Source organism: Lagenorhynchus albirostris, chromosome 14 (assembly GCF_949774975.1).
Source record: "Lagenorhynchus albirostris chromosome 14, mLagAlb1.1, whole genome shotgun sequence".
Classification (NCBI taxonomy): domain Eukaryota; kingdom Metazoa; phylum Chordata; class Mammalia; order Artiodactyla; family Delphinidae; genus Lagenorhynchus; species Lagenorhynchus albirostris.
In genome coordinates this window covers 311,950-321,537 of record NC_083108.1, presented here as the reverse complement: position 1 = coordinate 321,537, position 9,588 = coordinate 311,950, and the positions used below count along the sequence as shown (strand labels likewise).

Genomic DNA, 9,588 nt, shown 5'->3' with positions numbered 1-9,588 from the left:
GCAGGAAGCACAGTGAAAACATGAATTTGACTATTTTAAAAAAGTAATTTTAAAGCTTCATTTTAAAAAGTATATTTTTAAAATTTAAAAACGAAGTATTTTCTGCACTTGGTCGGATTCTTTCTACCACTTGACAAAGGTGCTAGACCCTCACCCAGCCTCGTACAGACGGTGCAGGTATTTCATGTTCTGTGGAGAAATTCTACAAAAATACAATATGCTTTTCTCTCCATAAGTTGGAATAAAGAGTAGGGTGGTGGGAGAAAAGGGAGGGATAAGTAAAAACAACAAAAAGGAGGCGTGCAGTATACAATTTTTTCTTATTTTAAGACTGGAATAAAACTTGAAGAAGTATTTCCCCTCGGGAAACTGACCTGTCTGACGCCTGGCCCTACAGGGTGACTGCCGGCCCGTGCTCTTCCACCCCTCCGGGGGGCAGGGCCAGGCTGTGGCGGGGGTCAGACCGGAGGGAGCTGAGCAGCCGCTGGACACTGCCCTCCCGCCCAGGGCTGTGCAGGCCGGGCGCCAGGCCAGCGCCGTTGACCCGAGCGAGGCTGCCTGGTGGCGGCCTGGGTACCAGCCGGGGCTCCAGGACGCCCTCGAGGACCACGTCGGCCTCTTCGTCGCTCTCCATCTCGTCAGGGGGCAAGTTCTGCAGGACGTGGGCTGTAGGCAGGCTGTGGCGGCTGGCCGTGCTGTCCGAGGAGCGGCCGGAGCTGCCCAACGCACGGCTGCCACGCACCACGTTGTTCCTCTGGTTGGCCGGCTTGACCGTGACGATGAGGTTGTGGCTGTTGGCGATCATCATGTCCGTGACCTGGTCCAGTGTCTTCCCGGCCACCTCAATCCCGTTCACCTCCAAGACCTCATCGTCCACGGCCAGCAGCCCAGTGCTCTCGGCCAGGCCGCCAGGCACCATACGGGAGATGAAGATGCCGGGCACCTTCTCCAGCCCCTGTGGGGCCACGCGCACGCTCGTGCCGTCGCGGATGTAGAAGCCCAGTGGCTTCTGGCAGCCATGCCGGTACAGCCTCACACGGCGGTGTGTCTCGGGGAGGATGTCCACGTCGATGATGGAGGACACGGGGCGGAAGTCATGGGGCAGGCCAATGTGCAGGTGTGTGCGCCGGCGAGGGCCGTCCTCCCGCAGGGCCAGGGGGCGCCGCCGCCTGGACAGTGAACCCACCCCGAAGCTGCAGCGCTCGGCCTCTTCTGGAAGAGCACAGAGGAGTCAGTCAGAGGAGAGACCCGCGGGCAATGGGGAAGCACAAGTCGAACAGCATCGAACACCCAGAGCCTGAGGCTGGCCGTCCAGGTAAGGCCTGGCCTCCTGCAGCTCCCTTCCCACCACTTCTCTGACTTGTGGTGTGACCCCAGGGAAGTCTGAGGCAATGGGCAAATCAAACCGTATAGAGAACTGACTGAAACACAAGTCTCCCACACAGGCCCAGGAGCTGAATGATCGATTCATTTTGTCACACTTCAGTTTTGGGGAAAGTCTCAACCTCCTGGATGATATGCAAACACAATGCAGTAACTTTATGGGTTGTTTTGCTGAGCCCACAGCAATCCTGGCCTCAGGTGAGCTGGCCCAACAGTATTCACCAGGCAAAGGTTTGATGCCGAGTTCAAGCACAATCACCTCCTTAACATTAGCTCTCCGGGCAACCAACAGAATGGTTGAAAGGTTAAGAGGATTAACGATAGATGAAAGGTTTAAAAGTGCCTGACTGGATTCTGCAATGACAGTGGAGCGGGAAGCACCAGGAACGTCTTCCAACCTGGACCACAACTGCAGGGGCAGAATCTGTCTGATGTAACTAATTTGGAACTTGAGAGTCTGTTGAAGGCTCAACTTCCAGGGGAAGAACTGGATGGTAATTGCAGTCAATTTTGCTCAGTTTCAACTCTCAGCACAGTAGCAGCTGCCTAGCCCACCCCCCAGCACCCTGGGAGGCAGCTGTGCACTGTTCCTGGAGAGTATGTGGGCCAGGGTGGGCAAAAAGGACCCTGCTCTCCAAACATCAGGCGTCTGTGCCCTGATTACGGACTGCTACTTCTGATCACAAAGGTGTAGACAGAGGTGGGTGGCTATTGTACCTCCCTGCATTGTTGCAAGCCCCTCTCCTCCTACCTGAAGGAACGTCCAGGAGAGTTAATGGACTGGCACCCTTTCTCTCCCTTCATTTTTCACCTTTTTTCATTTTGGGAGCCAGACCTTAAAGTCTAGGACAGTAAAAACAACTGCATATATGGGGAAAGTTAGAAGTGACTGTGCATGCTCAAGGAAAGACTCAAAGGACCTTAGAAAACCTTAAGTTCACACCTTAATGTTGATACTCAGCAAAGAGCCTCCAACAATTAAAAAAAAAAACACCCCAAAACAGTAACAAAAACCCAGCAAACCCTGGGGAAGGGGTAGAATCTGATTTCTAGAGCTACCATGTTATTAGCTTAATCTCCAGTGTTCAACAACAACAAAAAAAGTCACAAGACATACAAAGAAACGAGAGTGTGCCCCAAAGGAAAACAGTAATAGAAACTGTCCCTGAAGCAACCTGACGGCAGATTTACTAGACAAAGACTTTAAAACAATGGCCTAGACATGATCAAAAAACTAAAAAAAAAAAAAAAAGAGATGTGGGTAAAGCCAAGAAAACAATGTATGAACAAAATGGAAACATCGACAGAAAACCTAAAAGGAAACTAAATAGAAATTTTGGAGATGAAAAGTACAATAATGGAAATTATTGAACAGGGGACTCAAAGGCAGATTTGAGCAGGCAGAAGAAGGAATCAGTGAACTTGAAGACAGGACAGTAGAAATGATCATATCTGAGGAACAACAAAAACAAAAGGTTAAAGAAAAGAGAACAGAGTGTAAACAATCACTGGGACACCATTAAGCAAACTGATATATGCCTTGTGAGAGTCTGAAAAGGAGAAGAGAAAGGGGTGGAGGGAATATGGGAAGAAATAATGGCTGAAAACTCCCAGACTTGAGGAAGTGTGCAAATGCAAACATCCAAGCTCAACAATCTCTATGTAAGATGAAGTCAAAGAGACACAAGATTACAAAATAATCAAACTTAATAAAGACACAATATAGGGGGCAGAGTCAAGATGGTGGCATGAGAAGATGCCAAGTTAGCATCTCCCCACAACTAGGGCTCCTGCCTGCCACTGATGGGGGACCCTGATGCCCAAGGAGACGGGAGGAATCCTCAAGTAAACCGGTAGGAGGTGGGGGGACTGGGGGGGAGGAGAAGTGGAAGCCAGACAGGATGGGGCCCCTGAGGCCGGGGAGATCAGGAGAGGCAGGGGGAGGGGCCCTGTGAGAGGAGCAGGAGAGGAGTGGAGGGCAAGTGCCCACCCACTCAGGCCTGGGGAGCCTGCTGGGCTCCCAGGCTGATCCCCGCCCTCCAGGACAACCCCCCCACCGGCAGCATTCGTCCTGGAGGCATAGGAAGGAGGCCGAGAGGAGAACAGGAGAGGCAGGTGGGAGGGGCCCTGTGGGAGGAGCAGGAGAGGAGGGGAGGGTGTTTGCCCTGCCCACTCAAGCCCGGGAAGCTTGCTGTGCTCCAAGGTGAAGTCCCCCGCCCTCTGAGACCAGGAGTGGGGGGCACGCCTTGGCCCCTTCTGTTCCGTTGAGCCTAAGCCCCACCCTGCACAGCCCCCAGGGCCTTTTCCAGCCCTGTGGGTCCTAAGCATAGGCCCCGCCCACCACCCAAACCTCGCTCTTGCTTAGGCCCCGCCCTCCACAGCCGGGGCCTTTTCCCCCCTTTTTTCCTCCTCTTTTTTTTTTTTTTTTACTATTGTGGTACTGTTGTACCCTCTGGTTGTTGATCCATCTATATTTTTACTCATATGATTTCTAACATATCTGTTAGGTTCCTAGTCTAATTCTATTTTGGGCTTTGTTACTGTCCTCTTTTTTTGTTTCGCCACCCCACATGGCTTGCAGGCTCTTGGTTCTTGAGCTGGGGGTCGGGCCGAAGCTCCTGCAGTGGGAGCTCCAAGTCTGAACCACTGGACTAACAGAGAACCTCAGACCCCAGGGAATATTCATCGGAGTGAGGTCTCAGAGTTCCTCATCTCAGCACCAAGACCCAGCTCTACCCAACAGCCTACAAACTCCAGTGTTGGAAGCCTCAGGCCAAACAACCAGTAAGAAAGGAACACAATCCCACTCATAAAAACAACAACAACAACAAAAAACATGGGACAGCAAAAAAATATTTCCAGATGAAGGAGCAAGGTAAAAACCTACAAGACCAAATAAATGAAGAGGAAATAGGCAGTCTACCTGAAAAAGAATTCAGAGTAATGATAATAAAGATGATCCGGAATCTCGGAAATAGAATGGAGGCACAGATTGAGAAAATACAAGAAATGTTTAACAAAGATCTAGAAGAACTAAAGAGCAAACAGAGATGAACAACACTATAACTGAAATGAAGAATACACTAGAAGGAATCAATAACAGAATAACTGAGGCAGAAGAACAAATAAGTGACCTGGAAGATAAAATGGTGGAAATAACTGCCGAGGAGCAGAATAAAGAAAAAAGAATGAGAAGAATTGAGGACAGTCTCAGAGACCCCTGGGACAACATTAAACACACCAACATTTGAATTACAGGGGTCCCAGAAGAAGAGAAAAAGAAAGGGTCTGAGAAAATATGTGAAGAGATTATAGTTGAAAACTTCCCTAACATGGGAAAGGAAATAATCACCCAAGTCCAGAAAGCACAGAGTCTCCCATACAGGATAAACCCTAGGAAAAACACACCAAGACACATACTAATCAAACTAACAAAAATTAAATTCAAAGAAAAAATATTAAAAGCAGCAAGGGAAAAACAAAAAATAACATACAAAGGAATCCCCATAAGGTTATCAGCTGATTTTTTAGCAGAAACTCTGCAGGCCAGAAGGGAGTGGCAGGATATACTTAAAGTGATGAAGGAGTAAAACCTACAACCAAGATTACTCTACCCAGCGAGGATCTCATTCAGATTAGATGGAGAAATCAAAAACTTTTCAAACAAGCAAAAGCGAAGAGGATTCCGCACCACCAAACCAACTTTACAACAAATGCTAAAGAAACTTCCCTAGGTGGGAAACACAAGAGAAGAAAAATACCCACAAAAACAAACCCAAAACAATTAAAAGAATGGTAATAGGAACATACATATCGATAATAACCTTGAATGTAAATGGATTAAATGCCCCAACCAAAAGACACAGACTGGCTGAATGGATACAAAAACAAGACCCATATATATGCTGTATACAAGACACCCATTTCAGACCTGCGGACATATACAGACTGAAAGTGAAGGGATGGAAAAAAGATATTCCATACAAATGGAAATCAAAAGAAGTTGAGTAGCAATACTCGTATCAGATAAAATAGACTTTAAAATGAAAACTGTTATAAGAGATAAGGAGGGACGCTACATAATGATCAAAGGATCAATCCAAGAAGATATAACAATTATAAATGTTTATGCATCCAACATAGGAGCACCTCAATACATAAGGCAAATGCTAACAACCATGAAAGGAGAAATCGACAGTAACACAATAATAGTAGGGGACTTTAACACCCCACTTACACCAATGGACAGATCATCCAAAATGAAATAGATAAGGAAACACAAGCTTTAAATGACACAATAGATGAGATGGACTTAACTGATTATTTATAGAACATTCCACCCAAAAGTGGCAGAATACACTTTCTTTTCAAGTGCACACGGAACATTCTCCAGGACAGATCCCATCTTGGGTCACAAATCAAGCCTCAGAAAATTTAAGAAAATTGAAATCATATCAAGCATCTTTTCTGACCACAACGCTATGAGATTGAAAATCACTTACAGGGAAAAAAACCTGTAAATAAACACAAGTACGTGGAGGCTAATCAGTGAGCTACTAAATAACCAAGAGATGATTGAAGAAATCAAAGAAGAAATTAAAAAATACATAGAAACAAATGACAACGAAAACATGACGACCCAAAACCTATGGGACACAGCAAAAGCAGTTCTAAGAGGGAAGTTTACAGCAATTCAGTCTCACCTCAACAAACAAGAAAAATCTCAAATAAACAATCTAACCCTACACTTAGAACAACTAGAGAAAGAAGAACAAAGATAACCCAAAATCAGTAGAAGCAAAGTAATCATAAAGATCAGAGCAGAAATAAATGAAATAGAAATGAAGAAAACAATAACAAAGATCAATAAAACTAAAAGCTGGTTCTTTGAGAAGATGAACAAAATTGATAAACCCTTTTCCAGACTCATCAAGAAAAAAGGGAGAGGATGCAAATCAATAAAATTAGAAATGAAAAAAGGAGAAATCACAACTGACACTGCAGAAATACAAAGCATAATAAGAGAGTACTACAAACAACTATATGCCAATAAAATGGACAACCTGGAAGAAATGGACAAATTCTTAGAAAGGTACAATATTCCAAGACTGAACAAGGAAGAATTAGAAAATATAAACAGACCTATCACAAGTAATGAAATTGAAACCGTAATTAAAAATCTTCCAACAAACAAAAGTCCGGGACCAGACAGCTTCACAGGCAAATTCTCTCAGATATTTAGAGAAGAGCTAACACCAATCCTTCTCAAACTCTTCCAAAAAATTGCAGAGGGAAAAACACTCCCAAATTCATTCTACGAAACCACCATCACCCTGATACCAAAACCAGAAAAAGATACCACAAAAAAATTATAGACCAGTATCACTGATGAACATAGATGCAAAAATCCTCAACCAAATACTAGCAAACAGAATCCAACAGCACATTAAAAGGATCATACACCACGATCAAGTGGGATTTATCCCAGGGATGCAAGGATTCTTCAATATACGCAAGTCGATCAATGAGATACACCATATGATCATTGAAATAGATGCAGAAAAAGCTTTCAACAAAATTCAACACCGATTTATGATTAAAAACTCTCCAGAAAACGGGCATGGAGGGAACCTACCTCAACATAATAAAGGCCATATATGACAAACCCATTCAAGCATCATACTCAATGGTGAAAAACTGAAAGCATTTCCACTAAGATCAGGAATAAGGATGTCCACTCTTGCTACTCTTATTCCATGGCAATCAGAGAAGAAAAATAAAAGGAATGCAAATTGGAAAAGAAGAAGTAAAACTCTCACTGTTTGCAGATGCCATGATACTATACATAGAAAATCCTAAAGATGCCACCAGAAAACTACTAGAATTAATCAATCAGTGAATTTGGTAAGGTTGCAGGATACAAAATTAACGCACAGAAATCTCTGGCATACCTATACACCAACAACAAAAACTCAGAAAGAGAAATTAAGGAAACAATCCCATCTACTATTGCAACAAAAAGAATAAAATACTTAGGAATAAACCTGCCTAAGAAGGTAGAAGACTTGTACTCAGAAGACTATAAAACACTGATGAAAGAAATCAAAGATGACATAAACAGATGGAGAAATATACCATGTTCTTGGATTGGAAGAATCAATATTGTGAAAACGACTGTACTACCCAAAGCAATCTACACATTCAGTTCAATCACTATCAAACTACCAATGGCATTCTTCACCATTGAATTAGAACAAAAAATTTTACAGTTTGTATGGAAACACAAAAGACCCCAAACAGCCAAAGCAATCTTGAGAAAGAAAAACGGAGTTGGAGCAATCAGGCTCCCCGACTTCAAGCTATGCCACAAAGCTACCGTAATTAAGACAGTATGGTACTGGCACTAAAACAGAACTATAGATCAATGGAACAGGACAGAAAGCCCAGAGATAAACCCACGCACATATGGTCACCTTATCTTTGATCAAGGAGGCAAGAATACGCAATGGAGAAAAGACCGCCTCTTCAATAAGTGGTGCTGGGAAAACTGGACAGCTACATGTAAAAGAATGAAATTAGAACACTCCCTAACACCATACACAAAAATAAACTCCAAATGGATTAAAGACTTAAATGTCAGACCAGACGCTATAAAACTCTTACAGGAGAACATAGGAAAAACACTCTTTGACATAAACCACAGCAAGATTTTTTTTGACCCACCTCTTAGAGTAACGGAAATAAAAACAAACAAATGGGACTTAATGAAACTTAAAAGCTTTTGCACAGCAAGGGAAACCTTAAACAAGACGAAAAGACAACCCTCAGAATGGGAGAAGATATTTGCAAATGAAGCAACTGACAAAGGATTAATCTCTAAAATATACAAGCAGCTCATGCAGCTCAATATCAAAAAAACAAACAACCCAATCCAAAAACAGGCAGAAGACCTAAATAAACATTTCTCCAAGGAAGATATACAGATTGCCAACAAACACATGAAAGGGTGCTCAACATTACTAATCATTAGAGGAATGCAAATCAAAACCACCTCACACCAGTCAGAATGACCATCATCAAAAAGTCTTCAAACAACAAATGCTGGAGAGGGTGTGGAGAAAAGGGAACCCTCCTGCACTGTTGGTGGGAATGTAAATTGATACAGCCACTATGGAGAACAGTATGGAGGTTCCTTAGAAAACTAAGAATAGAACTACCATATGACCCAGCAATCCCACTACTGGGCATATACCCTGAGAAAACCATAATTCAAAAGGGTCATGTACCACAATGTTCATTGAAGTACTGTTTACAATAGCCAGGACATGGAACCAACCTAAGTGTCCATAAACAGATGAATGGATGAAGAAGATGTGGCACATATATACAATGGAATGTTACTCAGCCATAAAAAGAAACGAAACTGAGTTATTTGTAGTGAGGTGGATGGACTCAGAGTCTGTCATACAGAGTGAAGTAAGTCAGAAAGAGAAAAACAAATACCGTATGGTAACGCATATATATGGAATCTAAAAAAAAAAGAAAAAGAAAAAAATGGTACTGATGAACCTAGCTGCAGGGCAGGAATAAGGATGTAGACGTAGAAAATGGACTTGAGGACACGGGGAGGGGGAAGGGTAAGCTGGGACGAAGTTAGAGAGTGGCATGGACATAAAAACACTACCGAATGTAAAACAGCTAGCTAGTGGGAAGCAGCCACATAGCACAGGGAGATCAGCTCGGTGCTTTGTGACCACCTAGAGGGGTGGGATAGGGAGGGTGGGAGGGAGGCTCCAGAGGGAGGGGATATGGGGACATGTGTATGCATATGGCTGATTTGCTTTGGTGTACAACAGAAAGTCCACACCATTGTGATCAATTATACTCCAATAAAGATGTATCAAAAAAAAAATACTAGACTCAGTATAATCTTACATGCTCCAGGACACAGGGCAGGAGCAGTAATTTGAAAGGAGGCTGGGTCACACCCACCTGCTGATCTCAGAGCGCCCCCTGGAGTGGCAGGAGGCATCTGCAGCTCACCCTGGGGACACAGACGCTGGTGGCAGCCACCTTGGGGAACTCATCCTACCACATGGACACCCGTGATGGAAAGTGCTGTTTTTGAATTCTCCCTATAGCTTATCAGCTTCAGGACCCAGCCCTGCCCCGCCCAGCAGCCTGCAGGCACCAGTACTGGGAGGC

General features: G+C 44.1%; 1 protein-coding gene across 1 annotated transcript in view; it reads right to left on the bottom strand.

Annotated features, from left to right (window-relative positions):
- Positions 1 to 253: 253 nt before the first annotated feature.
- The window catches only part of PARD6G (par-6 family cell polarity regulator gamma), a 106,368-nt gene continuing 97,033 nt past the window's right edge, over positions 254 to 9,588 (bottom strand). The window contains exon 3 of the mRNA XM_060122086.1: positions 254 to 1,212. Within this exon, the coding sequence (XP_059978069.1) occupies positions 392 to 1,212 (821 nt within the window). The 3' untranslated portion in view covers positions 254 to 391. The remainder of the gene's footprint in view (positions 1,213 to 9,588) is intronic.